At 43.3% G+C, this 27,003-nt stretch overlaps 2 protein-coding genes across 2 annotated transcripts in view; one reads left to right on the top strand and one right to left on the bottom strand.

Moving 5' to 3' along the window:
- Positions 1 to 8,161: 8,161 nt before the first annotated feature.
- LOC127184775 (non-histone chromosomal protein HMG-17-like) lies at positions 8,162 to 26,304 on the bottom strand. Its single transcript, XM_051141161.1, has 2 exons — positions 26,095 to 26,304; positions 8,162 to 8,404 (listed from the first exon to the last, which is right to left on the bottom strand). The coding sequence occupies exons 1-2, from the start codon at positions 26,302 to 26,304 to the stop codon at positions 8,162 to 8,164; spliced, it is 453 nt and encodes a 150-aa protein (XP_050997118.1).
- Positions 25,446 to 27,003, top strand: part of Klf8 (KLF transcription factor 8) — a 146,994-nt gene continuing 145,436 nt past the window's right edge. The window contains exons 1-2 of the mRNA XM_051142495.1: positions 25,446 to 25,710; positions 26,110 to 26,216. The gene's annotated coding sequence lies outside the window, so the exon portion shown is untranslated. The remainder of the gene's footprint in view (positions 25,711 to 26,109; positions 26,217 to 27,003) is intronic.

Genomic DNA, 27,003 nt, shown 5'->3' with positions numbered 1-27,003 from the left:
GGCTTTGTAAACCAGGCTGGCCTGGCTAAATATGCATTCTTATTCAAACAAATTATTAATATAAAAATTGAAAAGAACTGGGAGACAGAACTGGGATTTAGTGGGCATCTCTGGGACAAACTAGAAACCTAGGACAAGGGAAACTCCCAGGAATCTATGAGGGTGACCCTAGCTAAGACTCTTAGCAATAAGGCATGGGAAATCTGAATCAGCCATCTCCTGTAAGAAGGCAAGACTTCCAATGGAGGGATGGGGACACCAACCCAGACATAAAACCTTTGACCTACAATTTGACCTACCTATAAGAAGTTCAGGAAAAAGCAAGGCATGTTGGCACATGCCTTTAATCCCAGCATTCCGGAAGCAGAGGCAGGCAGATCGCTGTGAGTTCGAGGCCAGCCTGGTCTACAGAGTGAGTCCATGACAGTCAAGGCTACACAGAGAAACCCTGTCTCAAAAAACAAAAAAAAAAAAAAAGAAAAAAAAAAAAAGAAAAACTAAGTTCAGGAATAAAACTGGGTGTGGTGGCACATGCCTTTAATCCCAGCACTTGGGAGGCAGAGGCAGGCAGATTGCTGTGAGTTTTAGGCCAGCCTGGTCTACAGAGTGAGTCCAGGACAGCAACCAGGGATACATACAAAGAAACCCTGTCTAAAAACAAAACAAAACAAAGCAAAACAAAACAAAACCAAAGAAGAAGTTCAGGAATAAAAGTAGGGCAGAAATTGAGGGAATGGCCAACCAACGATTGGCGCAATCTGAGACCCACCCTATGGGAGAGAGCCAACCCCTGACACTATTAATGATCCTCTGCTATGCTTGCAGACAGGAGCCTAGCATAGCTGTCCTCTGAGAGGCTTCATCCAGCAGCTGATGGAAACAGATGCAGAGACTCACAGCCAAACATTAGGCAGAAAGCTGGGAAATCTTGTGGAAGAAGGAGAGGAAGAATTGAAGGAGCCAGAGAGAACAAAGACTCCACAAGAAAACCTACAACATCAACTAGCCTGGGTCCGTAGGAGCTCACAAGAGATTGAACAATATCTAGAGAGCATGCATGGAGCGGAACTAGTTCCTCTGCACATGTGTAACAGATGTGCAGCTCAGCCTGCATGTGGGTCCCCGAACAACTAGAGCAGGGGTTGTTTCTGTCTCTGCTGCTGACCTTTGGATCCCTCCCCCCTAACTGGGCTGCCTTGTGTAGCCTCAATAGGAAAAAAATGAATCTAATCTTACTGCAACTTGATATGCCAAGGCAGGTTGATATCCATGGGAGCCTTCCCCTTCTCTGAGGAGAAGGGGGCCTGGGAGGTGAGATGGAGGGACTGGGAGTAAAGGATGGAGAGGAAACTGTGATTGCAATGTAAAGTAAATAAATTAATAAAAAAGTGAAAAGACAAAATATTATTTTGACGTAATGAGCTTATGAAAAATTAAGCAAGCTGGGCATGGTGGCACATGCCTTTAATCCCAGCACTTGGGAGGCAGAGGCAGGTGAGTTCCAGGCCAGCCTGGCCTACAAAGTGAATCCAGGACAGTCAAGGCTACACAGAGAAACCCTGTTTCAGAAAAAAAGAAAGAGAGAGAGAGAAAGAAAAAATAAGCAATGTTAAATAATTGTGACAAGTCAACAGTTGGAATAAACTTGATATTTAAAATGGGTGAATTTTGCTGCATGGTGGCACACGCCTTTAATCCTAGCACTTGGGAGGCAGAAGCAGGCAGATCACTGTGAGTTCAAGGCCAGCCTGGTCTACAAAGTGAGTCCAGGGCAGTCAGGGCTGAACAAAGAAACCCTGTCTCAAAAGAAACAAAAAACAAAAAACAAAAAGAAAGAAAGAAAGAAAAATTAAATAAATAAAATAAATTTTAAAGCAATTTTAGTGAACTATTTTTAATAAGGAAAATCTGAAATGTGGAACTATATATCATATTCATGACTGAGACAATGTAATATAACAACAATATTATCTCTCAAATTATTTGTACATTTAATGAAATTTCAATAAAACGTTCTTATAAATAATGGAAAGTTAAGCTGGGTGTGATGGCACAGGCCTTTAATCCCAGCATTCGGGAGGTAGAGGCAGGTAGGTCTCTGTGAGTTCAAGCCAGCCTGGTCTACAAAGTGAGTCTGGGACAGCCAGAGCTATTACACAGAGAAACCCTATCTCGAACAACAACAAAAACAAAAACAAAAAGAAAACCCAAATTAATAATAATAATAATAATAATAATAATAATAATAATAATAATAATAATAATAAAAGCTTGGAAAGCAATAAATCAACCTTGCGTATCCATTAGAGAATATTTATAACAGTTTGCCAACTGGTAGACCCGTTTGGCTATGTTATGAAGAAGTTTTCAGCTTTACTATACTCAGAAATACATGTAGTTCAAGCTACATGGAGGGGTAATGCCAGCATGATGGCAGAATAGGAGGTCTCCTGCTTATCTTCCCCCCAGAGCAGCAGCAATATCACAGACTTCCATGGACAAAGTGCCTTTTGAGAGTTTTCGAATTGAAGTAGGCATTTCTGATATCTTTGTAGCACCCATGACCTAGCAGATGTCTTTTGAGAAGAGAAATCTAGCCCAGATGGCAGGCTCCTTAACTGCTGTCCACTCTCCAGACCCAGAAATAGCTATACTGTGCATTTAGTTTTTCCCATTGGGCCTTAGTTCTTCTATGAGAAGTATCTGCCAAGGCACTTGGTAGAAGCTATGCTTATTTATGCCTTAAGTGACAGGCACATAAATCTCAGTCCTAGCAGTCACCTTGAATATTGACTCCAGTGTCTGTGATCTGCAATCTGAGAGGACCCCTGTCCATACAAGAACCCAGATGAAGCAGGGCAGTAGTGGCACACACCTTTAATCCCAGCACTCGGGAGGCAGAGGCAGGTGGATCTCTGTGAGTTCGAGGCCAGCCTGGTCTACAAAGCGAGTCCAGGACAGCCAGGGCTACACAGAGAAACCCTGTCTCAAAAAACAAAAATGTTTAAGTGTATGAATAGGAACTCTGACATAAGTTTGTATTCTAGAAAGACAACTTATTTGGGGAGAATGTTTTATTATATATTTATTTGTGTGTGTGTGTGTGTGTGTGTGTGTGTGTGTGTGTGTGTGTGTGTGTATTGATGTGACTATAGGTGACTGCAAAGGCCAGAGGCATCTAATCTGCTGGAGCTGGACTTGCATTTGGTTGTGATTTGCCTGATGTGGGTGCTGGGAACTGAACTCAGGTCTTCAGAAAAGCTGAAAGGGCCTTAAACTTCTGAGCCATCTCTCTAACCCTAGGAAGACAAATCTTCTGAGTTATTTACAGCTTTAACTATTCAGGATTCTATTGTCGGTAATGTTCTGTGTTGTATTCAATAAAGATCAGCTAAGAGAGATTGCTGATAATATGATTGTCTTCAAAATAGAAAAATAATGTATTTGATATTATCCAAAAATTATATTTGAAGCACAAAATTATTGTATCATATTCAAAGTTATGAATGTTCAGTTCTTGTGCACAATATTTCTCGCTTTACTTCCCTCAGAGCAGATGCATAGACGTGGCAGAGCTGAAAAGACAAGGGTTATCTGTATTCAAGGCTCATTTCACATTGTCAAATGGGCCTTGCTGTTACTACTGTCTGTAAACAAGCAAAATCTCCCATGTCTTAGTTCTTTCAATAAACAAAACAAAACTTTAATAAACAGGTCAGCACAGGAATTTGGAAGTCATATCAGGATGCTTAACTGAGCGAGATGAGCAGAAGTACAGACAGACTAGGCACAATCAACTAAATGCCTATTCCTTGAAACTGGAAGATGTCTGATTATTTTGGTCATTGATGTTGAATGCGAAGAAAAAAACGTCACACCGGGTGGTCTTGGTGGAGCATGTCTTTAATTCCAGCATTTCTTTAATCTCTGGAGGCAGAGCCAGGCAAATTTCTGTGAGTTCCAGGCCAGCCTAGTTTACAGAATGAGTTCCAGGAAAGCCAATGCTACACACAAAAACCCTGTCTCACAAAAAACAAAAAACAAACAAAAACATACTCCACACATGTTGTAAACACATCTTAAAGTCTAGTTCGTTCTCTAGTAGATTCTAAAGGTAAAGAAGCTGAAATGGAGCCGGACATGGTGGCGCACGCCTTTAATCCCAGCACTCGGGAGGCAGAGGCAGGTGGATCGCTGTGAGTTCGAGGCCAGCCTGGTCTACAAAGCAAGTTGAGGACAGCCAGGGCTACACAGAGCAACCCTGTCTCCAAAAAACAAGAACAAAACCAACCAACCAAAAAAAAAAAAAAACCTTATCATATATAATTCCAAATTGTCTTGCAGCAAAATGGCATTTATGACCACTATACCATAACAAGTATTAAACATGAAAGACCCTGAGTGGCTGAACATTTACATTATGTATAGACCAGGCTGGCCTGGAATTCACAATAATCACCCTGCCACTGCTTGCTGCTCAAGTGCTGGAATTACAGGTGTGCACCACCACTTGACTCCATTATTTTATGTTTTGTTCACAATCATCTTTTATCCTCTCATCAAGTTCCTCACAAAATAGGAATCATATACATTTATAGATGTACAAATCATAAAATTTGGGATATATGCACATTTATTTGAAAAGATCTCAAAATGTATCGTTTCTTTTTCTTTTTTGTTTTGTTTTGTTTTGTTTTGTTTGAGACAGGGTATATCCTTCGCTGTCCTGGACTGGCTTTATAGACCAGGCTGGCCTTGAACTCACATCAATTTGCCTGCCTCTGCCTCCCGAGTGCTGGGATTAAAAGTGTGCACCACTACACCTGGCCTATGTGTGTTTCTAAATGTGTACTAAACTGCATGATGATGATGATGATGATGACCAGGATGACGATGTAATATTTGGTGATCTGAGATAGCCTTATATATATTTGTGAGAATCAGAGGCACTCTTAAGCAATTGTGTAGCTGCTCTTCCCAAGGACCCAGATTACATTCCCAGTGCCACATGCAGATGGTACAGTGATATTCATGCAGGCAAAACATCCATCTACAAGAATGAAAATAAAATATAGTCTGAAAAAAAGGCTGGGATTGAGGTATGCCAAGGCTGATTCTTTTTGATAACAGGCCTGGCTGATGCTCCAAATTCCCCTCCCTCCCCACCAAATGGAAAATTTCCTCCCAGATCATTTAGCTATCAGAGAAACTTGTCTGGGTAGATTAGAAGAAAAATTGACTGCCACCACTGCTTTGGTGGAGACACAATTACAGGTTGGACACATAGAAAGCTCCAGTAGTTCTTAGAATACCCCAACCTTCATCAGAGAAAAGAAGATTAAGGAAATGTAGGCTGATACTTGGTTTAAGAGGTCTAAACAAAGTTACACAGGCAATGGGATCCCTACAGCCAGGACTGTTGTCATCTATTGCTAGACCATCACATTTATAGTTGATTTAAAGGGTGGACTTTTCACCATTCTGCTACATGCTGGCATCTTGGCAATGTTGTCTTTACCTTTCTCTTGCCTAGCTCTTCCAATGGAATGCTCTTTCCGGAGGGTATGAAAAACAGCCCGGCTACTTGTCAGGAATTTGTTACCAAGGCTATCAGGTCCATCCATATGAGGTAAAATCCCCAAGGCTTGCATTATCCCTTATATGGATAATATTCTAATCAGCCATCTGGACTCTTCTTAATTGAAGTCAGCCACTTTTGTCTACCTCAGAAAACAGTCTTTGGGCCTACGGTTTTAAAATTTCTTTAGAGGAAGCTCAAGAGACGTTTTACCAATATTAGGTAAAATTATAGAGGAGTGAACTGCACACCCTCAGAAAGCTAAAAATGTATAAGTATTGTCTCAAAACTTAATGATTTTCACATACTGTTGAGTGCTCTTAATTGGCTCAAAGCCTCACTTAACCTTACAACCCAGTAATCTTCTCCACTTCTTCAGCCTTTAAGAGGAGATGCTAGATTGGGTGGTGGTGGCGTACGCCTTTAATCCCAGCACTCCAGAGGCAGAGGCAAGTGGATCTCTGTGAGTTCGAGGCCAGCCTGGTCTACAAAGTGAGTTCAGGACAGCCAAGGCTACACAGAGAAACCCTGTCTTGAAAAAAAAAAAGAGACGCTAAGAAGAAATATCCCTTCTGAGGATAGGATGGCTCTACTAGAGTGACAGTGACCATGTCCAATAATACAGAGATGGGATCTGGCAGCACCTCTTTCATCAGTAATCCTGAACCTACCCTCACGGGTACTCTGGAAACTTTATGGTGCTTGGGAATGGTTACATTTGAGATTTTCCTCCCACCAGGAGTTTGAACACTTATTATGATTTGGTGGCAAAATTAATCTCAAAGGGACACAAAAGCACTACAGAATGCTAAGGAGCAGACATAATTGTCCCATGCTTAGGAGCTCAGCAGCATTGGCTCTGGCAACAGTCCACCACCTGCTGATGTTCTTTTGGCTCATTACCCTGGTCAGGACTTACTTCTCACCTCCTGCCATCCAAGATACTGCACTGAGCATCCAGACATTGTTTGTTTTTTCCCCCCAAGGTCACATAGTCTCAATCCCTTGCTTTGGCTAAAACTGTCTTTTCATTTGTTTGTTTTTCGAGACAGGGTTTCTCTGTGTATCCTTGGCTGTCCTGGACTTGCTTTGTAGACCAGGCTAGCTTTGAACTCACAGTGATCTGCCTGTCTCTGCCTCCCAAGTACTGAGATTAAAGGCATGCACCACCATGCCCAGCTGGCTAAAACTATCTTTATAGATGCTTCTGGCAATGACATAGTTGCCTATTTACCACTCCTTTTTTTTTTTCAAGACAGGGTTTCTCTGTATTAGCCTTGGCTGTCCTGGACTCCCTTTGTAGACCAGGCTGGCCTCGAACTCACAGAGATCTGCTTGCCTCTGCCTCCCAAGTGCTGGGATTAAAGGCGTGCACTACTGTGCCCAACTTACCTACCACTCTTACTCAGGTTCTAAAGTGCAATCACCATCCTATACCTCACTTCAGTGACAAGAACTCCTTGTAGTGTTCATAGTTTTAGAAGGTCTGACCTTTTGCCTCCATCAGCATTTACAGTGACAGCTCCTGTGCAGTAGGAGTAATGCAAGCCTTGGAGACAAGTACACTGATCAATAGTGATACCAGCTTTTCCTTAGGACCCAGGAACTCATGTCATCACCAGAGTCCTTGCTATGTTGGCCATATCCATTCACACTCGGGTTTCCCTGGGCATTGGCTGAAGGTCATGCGCTAGCTGGTGCTTCAGTATCACAGTCTGCACTGCTCCCCTGCTGCTCCAAAGCCTGTCTTCATCAAAGCCCACAAAAGTCATCCTGTTCTGTACCATCTAAACTCCTCTTTTTGCAACAAGGAACTTTCCATCTCCAGAGACTGAGCTAGGCAATACTTAAGCATGGCACCCACTATGGTCTTTTCATGCATGGTGCTGTGAACTCCAGAAGGTTATGCTGCAGTGCTCTTTGGCACTGCCTCCTCCTTTGGGAAAAGTGAAATGTGTGCATATTTCTGCTAAGACTTATGCCCATTTTGTTTATGGCTCTGCTCACACAGGGGAGGAGGCTACAGCACATATCCTTGCTCATTACCTTACCTAATTTGCCTTCACGAACCTTCCCCAGTGCCTTCTGATGGCTGGTGCTCTATTTGGGAGATGTCCCAGGGAGGCCTGGCCCTTTGTGAAGGGAAAGGAGGAGTGGATCTGGGGGAGAGGAGAGAGGGTGAGGAGGGACTGGGAGAAGAGAAAGGAGGAGACAGTGTGGTCAGGATGTAATATATGAGATTAGAATAAATTAAAAAGAAGAAGAGAAGGAGGAGGTGGAGGAAGGCAATGCTCCTACTTATAACTGCATTTAAAAACTTTTGTGTCCAACATAAAATGGCTCCAAACATGGACATTCCTTAAAACCCTCAGGGAAGCCAGATGTGGTGGTACATGCCTTTAATCCCAGCACTCGGGAGGCAAAGGCAGGAGGATCTGTGTGAGTTTGAGGCCAGCCTGGTCTACAAAATGAGTCCAGGACAGCCAAGGCTACACAGAGAAACCCTGTCTCACAAAACCAAAACAAAAGTATTTCAAACTGTACAGTCACCAGAAGTACACAGTTATCAAAAATGCACACATATCACTTGGCATCTCCAGCACCTTCGGCTTCCTGTGCCTGGTCTGTTTTGGCGTCTCCATTTTCTGCAGGATTATTCGCATCCTTACCAGCATCAGCTTTCCCCTTCTTCCCCTTGGGTACCGTCTCTCCCTTCTTAGGCTTGGGCTCTTGCTCTGGAGGAGCATGTTTAGCAGACATCCTTGCAGATCTTCTGTGTGGCTCCTCCTTCACCTTGGCTTTATCTCCTTTAGCATCCCCTTCGGCCTGGTGACAGTGGGAGAGCAGAGGAAAGTTCTAAAGGCCTGGGGTTGGGAAGTAACCCAGGAGCTATACTTCTGATGTGTCTGGTAATTATATTCATGCAGGTCAAGAAGGAAGCCTACTGGACCTACATCTCCGGGCCACTGTTTTGCTTTCTTCTTCTTCCTTCCTCTCCCTCTTTCTTTCTTTCTTTCTTTCTTTCTTTCTTTCTTTCTTTCTTTCTACAGGGTTTCTCTGTGTAGTCTTAGCTGTCTTAGGCTCACTTTGTAGAACAGGCTGGCCTCGAACTCACAGAGATCTGTTTGACTGCCTCCTGAGTGCTGAGATTAAAGGCGTGAGCCACCACAGCTGCTTGCCACTGCTTTTCATTAAGTGGTTTGATCACATTGTTCCATACCGAATGACTCTTTCCATTTTGAGGGAAGTCCTCTAATCACCTGGGCTCTATTTAATTATTCAGGGTGGGGTGCAACCTTGAAATTTGGATAGAATTTGATATATCACAAGGATTACTAATACATACATATGACAGCAGCTCCTGATAATGAGAGCAGACTATATTTTGGAATTAGCTGAGTGTTTGCATCCACAATAATGATAGATAGCACAGATGTGGCCCAATTATGTCAGCATATCCTAGCAACCCAAAAGGCCTATGATCAAGTTGTTTCTCTTGCTAATATTGTAAAAACGATCTTTGAGGCGTTTCAAGGCTCCCTCCCTTTAACTTGTTAAAATATTCTTTTTGTTTTTCTTGGGCACAGTGGCTGGTATGCTCTTCTTTCTTATTATTCTTACAGTGAGGTGTCAAGCATTGCATTCAGCTGCACTGGACTAATATGAAGCTTGATCCTGAACAACTAAGGATGGGAGATGTGGGGAGTGCATGTGGGGAGTGCAGGAAGCCCTGAGTTTACATGTGTTGTTAATATGAACACAGTCATGTCAAGGACCCCAGTGCCTCGGACCCATGGAAATGACATCAGTGAAATGGTGTTCAGTTACCAATGCTGACAGGTACAGAAAGCATCAACAGCAGCTTGGTCCTCATCCTGCCAGGTGTTTACAGCCTGAGACTTCAGCACTGAGAGACATTAACCCCCTCCTCATTCTGCTGTGCATAATAGGTGCAGTGGATATCTATCAGAGCCAGCATAATTCATTTGATCCCAGCTCTCTGTATATGTATCTGTTGTTTCTTCATTGTGTCCTTTCTTCTCTCCCTCGCTGTCCCAGACATATTTCGAGGTCCTAGCTGTGCAGGACCTGGCATATATTCATATATTTACTTCCTGCAGCCACTATATGAATAGACATTGTTACTGAATATTTATATATATTGGATATATAGAGAGAGCGAGAGATAAGACACAGGCATGAGACAAATGCCTCTTCCATTACATTTAGAAAAACAATGATTTCTTGTGCCTGAAATATAGGGCAAAGGGGAGCCCTAGGAAGATAGAGTGGAGGACTTACTGCCTTTCATCCTTTATGAAAGGATCAAGTAACTGGGAGTCAAAAAGAAGAGCCGGATTTCAGAACTATCGGAAGCGAGTTCAGGGAAATGACTCAGCAGATAAAAGCATTGGCTTGAAAGCCTAGCAACCTGAATGTGATACCCAAAACTCACATGAAAGTAGGAGAGAACCAATTATACAAATATATCCTCTGGCCTCATAGGCACACCATGAAACACACACAAACACATCATCATCATCATCATCATCATCATCATCATCATCAATTTTATGTTAAAGTATTGGAGGTGAAGTCAAAATGACTTAGTAACTCACTGATTGGACGTGAGTAGTTAGACTGAGAGAGTACCCTGGATGGTGCATACAGGTTTAGGCAACTGAGTAATACAAGGCCTGGGTAGAGATATGAAGGCCAGGAAAAAAGTCAAGGAAATTAAGATGCGACAATAAACACATGAAGCAATGACTACCTGAAACCATGGATTGAGTTAGCTCTCCAGAGGCAACGGTGTAAAGAAAACATCATGCTAAAAGGACAGATGGAGAGGTCAGCCAAGTGTGCCACATGGGACATTTTAACTTGTGCATTTGGAGCAAGTTTTTAACCGTTCTGAATCTGTTTCCATATGCTTGAAGTAGACACAATAAGACTACCCATCCCCTTTATTCAAGAGACCACACTAAAGATAATGCAGGATTCCTTGTTGGAATTCACGTTAATTAATTACAGAGTTGTTTAGCTGCAGTGCTACTGCCAGCCACTCTTCGGCAGTATTGGCTCTAAGAGTTTGTTAAGAACATGGGTTGTAGCCAGGCGTGGTGATGCACACCTTTAATACCAGCACTCCAGAGGCAGAGGCAGGATTGCTGTGAGCTCGAGGCCAGCCTGGTCTACAAAGTGGGTCTAGGACAGCCAAGGCTAAACAGAGAAACCCTGCCTCGAAACAAACAAACAAACAAACAAACAAACAAACAGCATAGGAGCCAGGCATGGTGGCACACAGCTTTAACATCAGCACTCATGGGGCAGACGCAGGTGGTAAGTAGTTTTCTGTGAGTTCAAGGCCAGCCTGGTCTACAAAGTGAGTCAAGGCAGCCAAGGTTATTACACAGAAAAACCCATCGCAACAAACCAACTCCCACCACAAAAAAGCATAGATTGTGCTGCTGATGGTATGTGGTTCTTCACAGGGTTTATTCGCTAATTACTCTGCTGTCTACTGTAACGTTAATGATTTCTTCTCCCACCCCCACTCCCCCTCCCCAACCCTGAGACAGGTTTCTCTGTGTAGCTTTGGCTGTCCTGGACTCACTTTGTAGCCAGGCTGGCCTCGAACTCACAGAGATCTGCCTGTCTCTGCCTCTGAGTGTTAGGATTAAAGCTGTGCACCACCATGCCCTGCTATGTTAATGATTTTTTTTTTTTTTTTGCCATAAAACTATTTCTTAAAGCTGGGCGTGGTGGAGCGCACCTTTAATCCCAGCACTCAGGAGGCAGAAGCAGGTGGATCTTTATGAGTTCGAGGCCAGCCTGGTCTACATGGCGAGTCCAGAACAGCCAAGGCTACATAGAGAAACCCTGTCTTGATATACCCCTCTCCCCCAAAATATTTCTTGCCCGGCGGTGGTGGCACATGCCTTTAACCCCAGCACTTGGGAGGCAGAGGCAGGTGGATCTCTGAGTTTGAAGCCAGCCTGGTCTACAAAAAGAGTCCAGGATAGCCAGGGCTCTGTTACACAGAGAAACCCTGTCTTGAAAAAAACGAACAAACAAAAATATTTCTTAAATCTGGCATGGTGGCATAAGCCTTTAATCACAGCGCTCAGGAGGCAGAGGCAGGCAGATTTTCCTGGGTTCGAGGCCAGCCTGAGTCTACAAAGAGAGTCCAGGACAGCTAGGGCTACACAGAAAAACCCTGTCTCAAAAAACAAAACAAAAAATTACTCGTATGAAGCACACATTAAAAAGTGAAAAGTGAAGTTTACTTTTTTTGTTTGTTTCTTTTGGTTTGGTTTTTTGATACAGGGTTTCTCTTATAGTCCTGGCTGTTCTGGACTTGCTTTGTAGACCAGTCTGGCCTCAAACTCATAGCAATCTGCCTGCCTCTGCCTCCCAAGTGCTGGGATTAAACACGTGCACCACCACTGCCCAGCCCATAATTACTCTTTTTTAAAAAAATTCATTAATTTATTCAGATTACAACTCAATTGTTATCCCATCACTTGTATCCTCCCATTCCTCCCTCCCTCCCGATTTCACTCCATTCCCCTCCCCTAGGTCTATGACCAAAGGGGACCTCCTCCCCCACTATATGGTCATAGGCTATCAAGTCTCATCTTGGTAGCCTGCTTATTCTTTTTTGAGTGCCACCAGGCCTCCCCACCAAAGGGAGGTGGTCAAATATGGAGCACCAGAGTTCATGTCAAAGTCAGTCCCCACTCTCCACATAACTGTGGAGAATGTCCTGTCCATTGGGCATATCAGAGAGGGGTTCGATGTTTACTATTTGTATTGTCCTTGGTTAGTACAATAGTTTGAGCAGACCGCCCTGGGCCCCGATCCATCCATCATGATGTTAAAAGCCATGTCCCATGAAAGTCTTCATATACCAGGGGATTGGGATAGATGTGAGGACATCCTATAGAGGCTCTTGGTAAGAGAAATATAGGAGATGGGGAAATAGAAGGACCCAGAGGGTCATACACACCTACAAGAAGAACATCATAATTACTTCTTTTTAAAAAATACATATTTTATTGATTTATTCATATTACATCTCAATTGTTATCCCATCCCTTGTATCCTCCCATTCTTCCCTCCCTCCCATTTTCCCCTTATTCCCCTCCCCTATGACTGTTCCTGAGGGGGATTACCTCCCCCTGTATATGCTCATAGGGTATCAAGTCTCTTCTTGGTAGCCTGCTATCCTTCCTCTGAGTGCCACCAGGTCTCCCCATCCAGGGGATGTGGTCAAATATGAGGCACCAGAGTCCATGTGAAAGTCATACCCCACTCTCCACTCAACTGTGGAGAAGGTCCTGACCATTGGCTAGATCTAGGTAGGGGTTCAAAGTTTACTGCACGTATTGTCCTTGGCTGGTGCCATAGTTTGAGCCAGACCCCTGGGCCCAGATCTGCCCATCATAATGTTCTTCTTGTAGGTTTCTAGGACCCTCTGGATCCTTCTATTTCCCAATTCTCCCATGCTTCTCTCACCTAGAGTCCCAATAGGATGTCCTCCCCTCTGTCCCACTTTCCTGGTAAGTGAAGATGTTCATGGGACATATCCCTTGGGCTAGTGTCCTGATATAAGTGAGTATATACCATTTGACTCTTTCTGCTTCTGGGTTAACTCACTCATTATGATCATTTCTACTTCACTGCTGGTGGGAATGCAAACTAGTACAGCCACTTTGGAAATCTATTTGGTGCTATATCAGAAAACTGGGAATAGGGCTTCCTCAAGACCCAGCTATTCCACTCCTTGGAACATACCCAGAAGATGCTCCAGCACACAACAAGAAAATTTGCTCAATCATGTTCATAGCAGCCTTATTCATAATAGCCAGAACCTAGAAACAGCCTAAGTGTCCATCAGTAGAAGAATGGATCAAGAAACTGTGGTATATTTACACTACGGAATACTACTCAGCTATTAAAAACAAGGAATTCCCAAAATTTGTGACATAATTACTTCTTAAAGCAACATCTGTCCTTAAAAATATAGCAGCAGGCTGCCAGGTGGTGATGGCGCTCGCTTTTAATCCTAGCACTTGGGAAGCAGAGGCAGGTGGATTGCTGTGAGTTCGAGGCCAGACTGGTCTACAAAGTGAGTCCAGGACAGCCAAGGCTTCACAAAGAATCCTTGTCTCAAAAAACCAAAAAAAAAAAAAAAAAAAAAAAAAAGGCAACATGCAAATAAAACCTATATCTTAGATTGCTTCCAGTTCAAAGTATAAACATGTATCATTTTTCAAATCATATTTTAGGCAGTTTAACTCAAAATACATAAACAGTAACAGAAATTTATTCACCATTATTAATTAAATGGAAAACTCCAATTTAAAAAAATTACTCGTGGGTCAGTCGTGGTGGCGCACACCTTTAATCCCAGCACTCAGGAGGCAGAGGCAGGTGGGTCACTGTGAGTTTGAGGCCCACCTGGTCTACAAAGTGAGTCAGGACAGCCAAGGCTACACAGAGAGACCCTGTCTCGAGAAACCAAAAAACCAAAAATAAAAAAAATTACTTGTATGAAGCACACATGAAAAATGAAAAGTCAAGTTTAATTTTTTTGTTTGTTTCTTTTGGTTTGGTTTTTCGAGACAGGGTTTCTCTTGTAGTCCTGGCTGTCCTGGACTCACTTTGTAGACCAGCCTGGCCTCCAACTCATAGAGATCGGCCTGCCTTTGCCTCCCAGTGCTGGGATTGAAGGTGTGTGCCTCCTCGCCCGGCTAAGTAAAGTTTACTTAATGGCAACAATTCAGTATCCATTAATCAGTGACAGGCTGTGAAAATGCCTTTATCTAGAGTACTGAAGAGAAGAAACATCCTGCTACTTTGCACACTTGAATAGCTGCAAGGATCAGCACTACAATCTTGAATGATATTCTTAGCAAACAAAAAGTTTATCAGATTTGCCCTTTCAAATGCCTAACGCAAGTCAATAATTGTTCGCAGCTCTCCTCAGATCCATTTTCCCTAGGTAGCTGACAATGGGTGTCCTAATCAATTCTGTAAGGCTGCCTCTAGACAAGGAGCCTCCCCAGCAGAAGGGCTTGTTTGATCTTTCTCTGGCGTAGCACTCCATCACAGATGTATGTGGAATTGACTCATTCCTTAGATGTGGTCCATAGCCAGAAGTGTCCATGGTATGCTAATACTGATTACTATTGCCGGGTTGGGGTTTTTGTTGTTGTTGTTTTTGGTTTTTCGAGACAGAGTTTCTCTGTGTACCCTTGGCTGCCTGGACTCACTTTGTAGACCAGGCTGGCCTCGAACTCACAGTGATCTGCCTGACTCTGCCTTCCTAGTGTTGGGATTACAGGTGTGTGCCATCATACCTGGCCTATTGCTTATTGCTGGTTTTTTGTTACCTTTTTTTTTTTTTTCTGGGTAGAATTTTGAAAATAATGTATTTTTCTAGAATTAGTTTTCTCTGAAAGCTACCTACTATGTTCTCAGCAGTTTATTCATTTAAGTGTATGTTTTTCCAAAGCTTTTTAACCATTGAAGATCTGTGCTTAAAATTTAACTTTTGGATGGGGTGGTGGTGGCAGCGGTGCAGGCCTTTAATCTCAGCACTTGGGAGGCAGAGGCAGGTGGATCCTTGTGAGTTTGAGGCCAGCTGGGACTACAGAGCAAGTTCCAGGACAGCCAGAGCTGTTACACAGAGAAACCACGTCTCAAAAAACAAACACACAAACAAAGAAAATTAACTTCTGGAGTTTGCAATCCTGGCATTTGAAAAACCTAACCTTTAATTCTGTATCGCTCAGGATGAAGAAAAAATGGCACCAATGTTTAGAACTCTTTGGGAATTGGACTTGGAACATCATGTGTGCAAGGTAAGCTCTCTTCCAGAGCTGTAGTATTTCATACATTTGATTTTTGCTTCAGCACTAACACTTGCTTTTAATGTAGAATCACATTGTTTCAAATCTTTTCTTTTCTTTCTTTTTTTTTTTCTTTCAAGACAAGGTTTCTCTGTGTTAGCCTTGGCTGTCCTGGACTCACTTTGTAGACCAGGCTGGCCTCGAACTCACAGCGATCCGCCTGCCTCTGCCTCCCTGAGTGCTGGGATTAAAGGCCTGTGCCACCATGCCTGGCTCAAATCTTATCTATAGTAACTATAATACCAAAAAAAAAAAAAAAAATACCACCAAGATCATTCCTAGAAGTCACAAGGTACACAAATCACAGGATACAGACAAAGAACAAAGGTATGGTATCTGCATTTACCAGCTTAGTGGAGTGACTGTGTGCAATAGTTTGTTTTTCCTTTAGGCCCTGATTTTGAGATTTAGGTTCTTGGATTCTTTTTTGTTTTGTCTTTCTTTCTTTCATTTTGTTGTTGTTGTTGTTGTTGTTCTTTTGATTTGTTTTTTTTTTTTTTTTTTTTTTTGTGACAGGGTTTCTCTGTTGTAGCCTTGGGTGTCCTGGACCTCGCTCTGTAGACCAGGCTGGCCTCCAACTCAGAGATTCTCCTGCATGTGCCTCCTGAGAGTGATACCACACTCTGCTTTTTTACAGTTTTCAATGGGAGAAGACTCTATTATTGCAAATTTCATGCCTAACAATTTATATGCTGCTCTGTTAATTTTCACAAGTCAAATTTGCATGCAGTGCAACTTTGCTGTTGGGCTGTGGTAACTTTATTTTCATAATTTTTTTCAAAACAGGGTTTCTCTGTGTTTCCTTTGCTGTCCTGGCCTTGCTTTGTAGACCAGGATGGCCTCAAATTTACAGAGATCTGGCTGCCTCTGCCTCCTAGGTTAAAGGCATGTGCCACCACAGCCGGCTTTTAAAATTTTTTTAAAAAGATTTATTTATTATGTATGCAATGTTCTACCTGCCTGTATGCCTGCATGCCAGAAGGGGCTACCAGGTTTCATTATAGATGGCTGTGAACCACCATGTGGTTGCTGGAAATTGAACTCAAGACCTCTGGAAGAGCAGACAGTGCTCTTAACCTCTGAGCCATCTCTCCAGCCCCGTGGTAACTTTTATCACAAGAAATCATTGACAATTGTTGCCTGAGTTAACGTTCACCAGGTGGTAAATGTTCACAAAGGTCATTTCAGCTCCTTCTCTCAAGCACTGCGGAAATGGTAGGTGTTTGGAAGAAGAGGCAGTTTGAGAAGCTTACGGCCTGTGAAAATAGCTGACATTTATGAATTCTTCATTTGAAATTACCTGAATTTCTACCCCACTTTTTAATTAAGAACAATATTTCTACATTCTTCATTCTATATTCCCATCTAGTGGCCACATAGGCAACTGCCTGCAATTGAATTTTCTCTTGATTATATTTTCTAAAGTCTGGAAAAAATGAGAAAGATCATGACTGAGACAAAAACAAAGCAAAACAAAACAAAAACTCCCCCCCAAAAAAAAAACAAAACAAAAAGCAAAAGCAAAAACAAAAACCCAAAAAGCCAAAAACAACAACCCACAGATAATCTCACTGAGGCTAACAGAGGCATGCTTCTACACAGTTTCTATGGACTTTTTACACAGGAGAACTGAACTCAGCAGTTATAAGCTATTTTAATGGAGTTTTGCTTTAGTATTATATTTGAAGTCCTTCTTCATGTCATTAACCACTTTGCAAACATAATATTGCAGACTTTGTTAGATTGATTGTTCTTAAAACTTCAACACAAACACTGTGTTGCTTTTCTTTGTGTCTCTTTGTCCATATTTTTCCTATTTCTTACATTCAAATTCTACAACAGAACTAACCATCAAAATGTGTTTGCTTAAAAAGAAGTAAGGACAGTTGGGTGTGTTAGCACACGCACGTGCCTTTAATCCCAGCACTCGGGAGGCAGAGGCAGACTGATCTCTGTGAGTGTGAGGCCAGCCTGGTCTACAAAGTAATTCCAGGACAGCCAAGGCTACACAGAGAAACCCTGTCTAGAAAAGATGAGAGAAAGAGATCCATATTTGCAGTTAAAATTTTGATATGATACGATACTTTTTTTTTTTTTTTTTTTTTAGTTTTTCAAGACAGGGTTTCTCTGTGTAGCCTTGGCTGTCCTGGACTCACTCTCTAGACCAGGGTGGCCTCGAACTCACAGCGATCCACCTGCTTCTGCCTCCCGAGTGCTGGGGTTAAAGGCATACGCCACCAGCGCCAGGCAATATGATATTCTTTTAAGTGTATTTATTCAGAGTTTTTATTTTTATTTTTTTGAGAAAGTCTGTGTTAACTACCCTGTCCTTAAATTCATGACTCTGCTCCTTAGCCTTCCTAGGAGGAGTACCACCATATCCAGTTCACATGTACAAAGTCCAGATTCCCTGGAATTCCTTTAAGCGCTGGGTGGGTACTGCAGTCTGCATGCTTTTCTGAGGTACAATGGACCCACCGGATCCCTGGAACAATCTGAGCAGTTGGAGAGATGGCCCAGAAGTTTAGAGCTCTTACTGTTCTTGCAGAGGACTGGGGTTCAAGTCCCAGCACCCACTCAGTAGCATGCAACCATCCATAACTGTAGTTCCAAAGTCCTCTTCTGACATCACATGCGTTATCACATTATCGTGGGTGCCTTTGATGTACATACATACACTCAGACAGAATGCTCATACCTATAAAATAAATAAATGCAAAAATGTTTTAAAAAGAAAAGAGGCTCCCAAAGTGTCCCAACACATAGACATGGTAAGTGTCTGAAGAAGTAGAAATTCAGGTTGTCCCAGGGCTTCCTATAAACCCTGCAGGGCCACACCCCACAGGCTGGAGGTTGTGGTTCCAATTCTTTTTTTTTTTTTTTAAGATTTATTTACTTATTATGTACGCAGTGCTCTGGCTGCATGTGCACCTGCAGGCGAGAAGCAAGCACCAGATCACATTATAGATGGTTGTGAGCCACCACGTGGTTGCTGGGAATTGATCTCAGGACCTCTGGAGGAGCAGTCAGTGCTCTTAACCTCTGAGCCATCTCTCCAGGCCTGGTTCCAAGTCTTTTAACACACCCCACTCCCTTCCACCCAACAGAGGTCACCTGTACCCCCCAGGCTAGTTATCAAGTCAATACGTAGCAGAAGGTGACTTCCATCTGCTTGTCTCCACTTCCCAAAGGCTGATTACAGGCCAGTATAAAGCACCAGAACAACCTTTTTTTTTTTTTTGTTTTTTTGAGACAGGGTTTCTCTGTGTAGTCTTGGCTGTCCTGGACTCCCTTTGTAGACCAGGCTGGTCTTGAACTCACAGAGATCCGCCTGCTTCTGCCTCCTGAGTGCTGGGAGTAAAGGGTGCACCACCACGCCTGGCTACAAACATTTTTTTTCTGGATTATTTTCCTTTTGGTTTTGTTTTCTTGATCTAGGATTTCATTTCTCATCCAGGCTAGCTAGAAACTTGGAGAGTCCCTCCTGTCTCAGCCTTCCTGGTTCTCAAATTAACTGCTTTACACTGCCACGCTTGTGACCTTTCTTTTTATGAGTCACTTTGTACCTAAGAATATTTTTCTTTTATTTGATTTTTTTTGGGGGGGTTACTAGTGCTTCTCAAATTGTTTCTTAGAGACCTGTTTGGGGAGTTAGATCTGTGAGTGGCAGACTGATAACATGAAATTATTGATAAATATTTTTTTATTTTTAATTTAAAAAATCATTTATCTTTGGTGTTTTGCCTCTGAGGGTGCCAGATCCTCTGCAACTGGAGTTACAGACAGTTGTGAGCTGCCATGTAGGTGCTGGGAATTGAACCTGGGTGCTTTGGAAGAACAGACAATGCTCTTAACTACTGAACCATTTCTCTAGCCCCTATAAAATTTCTTTAAAAAAGGAAAAAGAAAAAAAAAAAAAGAAATTCAGGTTGTCTTGATTTGATACACAGAGTTATCACACTGTGGCCCATGAATTTCTGCAAATAATTATGAATCAATTAAGACAAGGAAAAATTGAGTACTTTACCGAGAAGTAGAACATTTGTGACCTACACCAAGGGAGGTCAGTGACTGTAAGGTCTGAGAGACCACAATAGAACACAATTTAAGACCATCACCCAGCCAGGCATGGTAATATGCACCTTTAATCCCAGCACTGTGGCTGGGAGTTCGAGGCCACCCCAGTCTACAAAGCAAGTCCAGGACATCCAAGGCTATACAGAGAAACCCTGTCTGGAAAAACCAAAAATAAATAAGTTGAGCAGAAAAGATGATTAGAATTCAATCCTGAAGTAGTTTCTATTATCATGCCCCTGCTTGACAGTTATAATGTTCTTTTAAAAAAATTTTTTATAGTTTTTTTTCCTTTTTGAAATTAAGTTATAGCCAGGCAGTGGTGGCGCATGCCTTTAATCCCAGCACTCGAGAGGCAGAGGCAGGTGGATCACAGTGAGCTTGAGGCCAGCCTGGTCTACAGAGTGAGTCTAGGACAGCCAAGGCTACACAGAGAAACCCTGTCTCAAAAAAATTAAGTTATTTATTTACACCCTTATCCTAGCTCCCCCTCCCTTGTCTCCTCCCAGTCCATTCATTTCATCTCTCTCCCCACATCCCCCCTCCTCCCTTCCTCAGAAAAGGCAAGGCCTCCCATAGATATCAACCAGTCTTGGCATTATTATCTCCATTTTAAAGATGAGGAAAGTAGAGACTCAGTGATGTTAAGTAGTGTGCCTAGGACTGCACAGTTGCTACAGAATAGAAAGGGACTGTGTTAAAATTGTATACTTCATGTACTAGTCAGAATTCTCTAAAGGAACAGTATGGCTAGAAATTCATTTATTAGATTGGCTTACAGAATGTGGTCAAGGTAGTCCAATAGCAGCTGCCTCACACTGGAAAAGGCCTCAGTAGTTGTTCAGTCTGTGAGGCTGGGTGTCTCAGCAGTTCTAATCTGGTAGTGAAGGCCCAGAGGATTTCTAGAGAGCTGATGGTCTTCAGTCTATGTTGAAATCTTGAAGAAGTTGGTTCTAAAATTGTTGAAGGAATGTCACAGCAACAAGACAGATGTACTTGCCAGCAAGGACAAGGACAAGCAGGCAAAAACCATTTTCCTTCTTCAATGTCCTTTTTTATCTGGGCTGCCACTAGAAAGTGTAGACCAAATTTAGGGCAAGCCTCCCTAGTTCAAATAATCTGATTAAGAAAACTGCAAGCCAGGTGGTGGTAGCGCACACCTGTAATCCCAGCACTTGGGAGGCAGAGGCAGGCGGATTGCTGTGAGTTTGAGGCCAGCCTGGTCTACAAAGCAAGTCCAAGACAGCCAAGGCTACACAGAGAGACCCTGTCTCGAAAAACCAAAAACGAAAACAAAACAAAAGCAACAACAACAAAAAAATTGGTGTTTTTTTTTTTAATGTCAAGAGCTATCAGAGGTCTCTATTTTTTTCTACAAGAAATGCTTTGTAACCAAAGTCTCTACCCCCCCTTTTTTTTCGAGACAGGTTTCTCTGTGTAGCCTTGGCTGTCCTTGACTCGCTTTGTAGACCAGGCTGGCCTCGAACTCACAGCAATCTGCCTGCTTCTGCCTCCCAAGTGTTGGGAATAAAGGCGTGCACCACCATATGCCCAGTTAAGTCTCTACCTTTTTAGCTAACTTAGGGTATACATAGAGAAGCCTGATAATAACATTATTTTCCTCCATATTTTTTTCTTTCTTTCTTTCTTTCTTTTTTCGAGACAGGGTTTCTCTGTGTAGCCCTGGCTGTTCTGGACTCACTTTGTAGACCAGGCTGGCCTCGAACTCATAGCGATCTGCCTGCCTCTGCCTCCCGAGTGCTGGGATTAAAGGCATGCGTCACCACGCCCGGCTTCACTCCATATTTCTGTGTTACATGGCTAGTAAATGAGATTCCGGGCACCTAGAGATTTTCTTACAAATACAAACCCAGTCTTCTTTCTGAATGAAAACAATGAAATAAGACTACATGATTCCTAAAGTACAAGATTTTTAATGTATCTCTGTATTAGTCACCAAAGTGTTTGAAGTAAGGAAAGGGAAGAGTCCCAGCTGAAAATGGCTGGCAGACTGAGAGCAGACTAACAGCCTGGGCCAAGAGGCCAACATAGTGTAGCCAAAATGGCTGAATTATATAGGAGTCAGGCTTGGGGAAGGAAAATGAAAGACCAGCCTCTGGAAGGGAGAGGTTTAATGTAGGGGGCGGGGTGAGAAGTTCTGGGAGGAGCCACAGGTACTGAGTGATGCTAAGAGAACTGTCTAGCTAAACTTTGATATGTTACTAGGCACCTCAGTTAGCCATTTGCCTCAGGTATCTGAGACCTAACACTTTCCACTATAGCACAGCTGCCTTTCACATTGATCCGGAATCTATTTTTGTGTTTGCTACATGACTAAATGAAGTACCATATATAGTTAGTTCAACATGCCAAATCTCTGTATTAGTCACTGCAAAGTGTTTGAAGATAAACAAGATACAGGCCAAACTCCTAAGGAGCTTATTAATAAGGCAGCATCTAAATATCTATAGTCGAAAACGTTGGAAAGTAAAGGAAGATCAGAAAAATCAGGATTTGAATTAGTCTGGGGCTACTAAACTGGCAAGACAGAACTTCATTTTTCATCCATTCTTTTTGTTTGTTTTGCTTTTTTCGAGACAGGGTTTCTCTGTGTACCCCTGGCTGGCCTGAACTCACTTTGTAGACCAGGCTGGTCTTGAACTCACAGAGATCTGCCTGCCTCTGCCTCCCGAGTACTGGAATTAAGGGCGTGCGCCACCACATCTGGCCCTCAACTTGCCTTTCTTATCCCTTAGACTATCTGTCTAGATACTTTACCCTCGGGCTAATTTAGGGTTAATTAGTAGAAGCTGTGGCCTGCTAGAGGCGTGCTTTTGGGTTGTCTTTTAGGATTTGCACCTGGTGGCTGATTACTCACTTAAGATTCCTAATAATCCCAGGGAACACAATTTTGTTTTGTTTTATTTTTGTTGTTGTTGTTTTTTTCCGAGCCAGGGACTCTCTGTGTAGCCTTGGCTGTCCTGGACTCGCATTGTAGACCAGGCTGGTCTTGAACTCACAGCCATCCACCTGCCTCTGCCTCCCAAGTGCTGGGATTAAAAGTGTGTGCCACCACCGCCTAGCAGTTTGTTTGTTTTGAAACTTAGACCCATCTAACTATTACTTTGTAATCAGATTATATTTTTTCACACCCCTAGTATGTATTCATTTAATTGTAAAACCTCACAATGACTTACCTGCTATTATTATTATTATTATTATTATTTTATTATTATTGTTATTTTCAGATGAGAATATAGAAGCTCTGGGAGGTTGGATTACTTGTCCAAACCACAACACAGAAGAAATGTTAAAGCTGGGATATGAACTTTGGTAGTAGGGCTATGAAAACAAATACTTTTCCATTGTATTTCTTTTTTTCCCCCTATACAGGGTTTCCCTTTGTAGCCCTGGCTGTCCTGGACTCACTTTGTAGACCAGGTTGGCCTCAGACTCACTGCGATCTGCCTGGCTCTGTCTCCCAAGTGCTGGGATTAAAGGCGTGCGTTACCACCACCCCGCTCCCATTGTATTTCTTAACTAAACTTGTAGTTAAGTATGATGTTAGGAAGAACAAACAAGCCAATTTGCTGAATGTTAATTTGTTAGAGATGATAGGAAAGCAAATAGTTGGACATGGTGGCATACGCCTTTAATCCCAGCACTCAGGAGGCAGAGGCAGGCAGATTGATGTGAGTTCGAGGCCAGCCTGCCCTACAAAACAAGTTCAGGACAGCTAAGATTACACAGAGAAACCTGTCTTGGGGGAAAAAAGAATGGCAAATAAAGGTCATTAGGTATGTACAAGATGGACTTTTCAAGAGATTTTATAAACTCTGACCTTGATGCAAGGTTAGCAAGGGCACCCACATTCTTTCACCAGTACAAGGGCATAAGGCTTGTTAGTCTCAATAAAAATAGTCTTCTAAGAGCAAGCACCCTGTATTTAAGACTTTACCTTGGCAGCCAGGCTTGGTAGCCTCTGCCTTTAATCCCAGCACTTGGGAGACAGAGGCAGGCGGATAGCTGTGAGTTCGAGGCCAACCTGGTCTACAAAGTTAGTCCAGGACAATCAAGACTACACAGAGAAACCCTGTCTCAAAAAAAAAAAAAAGACTTTTCCCTGGCTGGGCAGTGGTGGCGCATGTGGCAGAGGCAGGCAGGCAAAGCTACACACAGAGAAACCATGTCTCGAAAAATCAAAAAAAGAAAAAAAAAAAACAAAAAACAAAAAACAAAAAAACCCTTACCTTGGGCTAACTTTAAAGTTAATTGGTAATAGCTGTGGCATGCTATCAGTGCGCTTTGGGGTTGTCTTTTAGGATTTTCAGGTTCAAATATCAGTTTATCATTTATTAAGCCATTATCAACAGGTTCACAGTTGCTCAGCCATCATATGTTGTGAACAGTATTATTTTGCTTACAGATGTTACTAGGTCCGAGCTGGGCATGGTGGCACATGCCTTTAATCCCAGCACTCAGGAGGCAGAGGCAGGCGGATCGCTGTGAGTTCAAGGACAGCCTGGTCTACAAAGGAAGTCTCGGACAGCCAAGGCTACATGGAGAAACCCTGTCTCAAAAAACCAACCCCCCCAAAAAAATCAAAACCAAAACCCCAAACTCCCCAAACAAAACAAAACAAAACAAAACAAAAAACCCCCAAATGTTACCAGGCCCAAGTCTCCAGGCCATGAATGCCTTGAATGTTAGCCAGTCTTCATCTAGTTTGCTATTATAAACTTTCAATGTACCTGGCCAAATTAAGGGTGTTTGGTCAACTCGCTTAGAAGAATGAATGAGCAGAGCAACGGTCACATCTTTAATCCAGCACTTGGGAGGCAGTGGCCATGTTGAAGGCCAGGTTGGTCTACAGAGCAAGTTCCAGGACAGCAGAGGGTAACCCTGTTTCTAATAATAATAACTATAATAAATAAACATAGATAAATATCCAATACATCTTCTAAGATGCTGCCCATAATATTTTTAAACAAATTGGCTTCACACTATATGGCAACCACTATTCGGTATGCTAAGGATAGGTAAGTCCCTGCTGTCACCAAGCTGCTGCTGGTACAAACTTGCAAATCCCATTCACTGGAATTGTGATAGGTATTGTGGTACAAATAAGATGGGATTAGGTCCCATTTTATTGTCCTGTGTTCTGTGAGTTACTCTTGGCTGTCAGGTCAGAAAAAGGTTCTTTTGAGTTTCGTAGGATATGAGAGTTCACTATGGATAGAAACAAACAGAAAGGTAACGCAGGCCAAAGCATGAGACCGATCTTAGCATACTGAACTAAAAAACGCCGGCGTGCCTATACCACCACTTCGAACACCGTTACTTATAAATTAAGGAGGTGGGGAGGGATAGATCTTCCTTCCGGTAGAATTTGGATTCTAAATGCAACGGGAATTGAAGATTTAAAAAAAAATTATTACCTCTTGTTCAGATTTGCCATTTAAATCTGCCGCGTTTAGTTGAGAGACGGCAGTGGGCCAGAGCCTCAGAAGTAGTGGCATCGGTGAGAAGTGGTTGGCTCCCGGTCATAATTTGAAGATGGAGACAAAAGGATTTTGAAGAACTGAAAGTGACCTGGGAGGGTAAAAGGGTCAAAGTTGGCTCCATGGTCTTTTGTCCTGAAACCAGGTGGTATCACGAACTGAAACGGAGACTAGCAGCAAGCGTAATTTCTGGTGGGTCACTGTGGACTTCCACCTTACGCCAGCGGCATTGGGGCCTTCGTGGTCCTCTGACTTTGGAGTTGCCTGTTTGTTGAGTGGGGTGATGGCACTAGAAAGCTTTTTATAGCTTGTTAAAGGTTATCACACAGATGTCTGGGACTCACTACTGTCTCTTTTTCCATTCTAGTCAGAAATCTGGAGACTCACAAGGATGAAAGGTGAAGACAGGCAGAACTGGAGAAGCCCCAATGCCAGGAGAGCATTTAAGCCCCCTCAGTGCACGAGAGTGGGCGGTGCCAAGGAGGGCGTTACAGGAACTTTCTTGGAGTTCTGACTGGATGAGGAAGAGCTTTCACCAGAAACAAAGTTAAGAGCCCGGGTAGGGTGTGGTGGGTCTGGGCCTGGCTTGGCCGGAAGGAGTTTGGGTCGGGTAGAGTGGGCAAGCTTCAGGACTGAGGTAGGTAGGAGAGGCATTCATTAGGGGCTAACCCCAGCTTCGTAAACCCAACAAAAAGGTCCGAGGCATTGTTAAAAAGGCTCCAGGATTCTGTCCGCCCATCAAAGAGGGAGAAAAGCCAAGTTGTGTGATGCAGCTTTAAAGGGGCTGGTGATTGACAGAATGTGTAGCAGTGGATGGGGTGGAGCCGCTGGGTGGGGTCTGGGACAAGCAGCTGGGAGAAACCAAAAGGGAGAAACAAGAAAACCATTGCCCCTGATATCGCTAAGGCTGGGCGAGGGACGCTCGTGCGAATGAGGGGAAAGGAGGGTTTTAGATTTTTACCACCACTCCCGCCACTGGCTAACTCCCTCGCACCCTTAAGATTAGTAATATCGAGTGTACCGGCATCTCCCTAAGTCTCCCCGGGCTCCGTTGGTGGCGCGAGGCAGCGAGGACCCCGTGCGCGCGCTGGCCCTGGCAGGGGCTGCAAGGAGAGGATGACTTCGGAGGCGCGGAACCCCAAAGTAAGTCCCTACCATTTTGCCCGGCCAGCACCTCGCCTTTGGCCGCTCTCCCTGGGTCTCGGCAGGGGGGGCGGGGACGTGGCCGCATTTCTGCAAGAGCCTCACTCCAGGAGGAAAGAAGGGTGGGGCAGGGTGGAGTAGGGTGGAGGAGAGGGGTGGAGGGTGGTGCTCTCGCGCCCAGAGCACCCACGCGGCCAGCCCCTGCGCACTGAAGCGTGTTGTGTGTTTACAGCCTCTATTTCCACTCCTGGAGTTACAGCTTCGCCACCACCCTTCTGGCATTCTTTCTTTTTGTCACACTCCAGCATCCCTATCAGGTTGCTAGAAACCTCTAGCTTCGAGCTGGGAGGGCTCCATCTTGCCAGGCTCCTTAAAGAGACAGTGCACATTTTTTAAAAACCCAGGGGACCTCTCTTCGTGGACTGGAAATTCAGTTTCAAGAAGAATATCAGCGTCTTACCTTGTTATAACGCTACCTGTTTATTGGAAGGAATTTACACGCAGATGACAGCCCTTTCCTCCCCGCGGCTTACCCTTCAAACTTGGTTCTAACATCCAGTGGATTTTTAGGAGGTGCAATGTGTGGGCTTTGATGCCACTATGCACATTAGCTAGCCACAGAGTCAGTTGGCACTGCTGTTTTAGCTGAAGGGTAACATTTGCATCCAGAGGCAACATGACAGTGTAGATGACTTGAGCAAATTAATTCGTTCTACAGATATTTAATGCCAACTTCATTGCCTGTGGCTGATTTTGCTGCGGGACAATGTGTGTAAAAGCTCAAGGC

This window comes from Acomys russatus, chromosome X (genome assembly GCF_903995435.1).
Source record: "Acomys russatus chromosome X, mAcoRus1.1, whole genome shotgun sequence".
Taxonomy (NCBI): domain Eukaryota; kingdom Metazoa; phylum Chordata; class Mammalia; order Rodentia; family Muridae; genus Acomys; species Acomys russatus.
The sequence above is the reverse complement of the archived record's forward strand: the minus strand, read 5'-3'. Positions and strand labels throughout refer to the sequence as shown.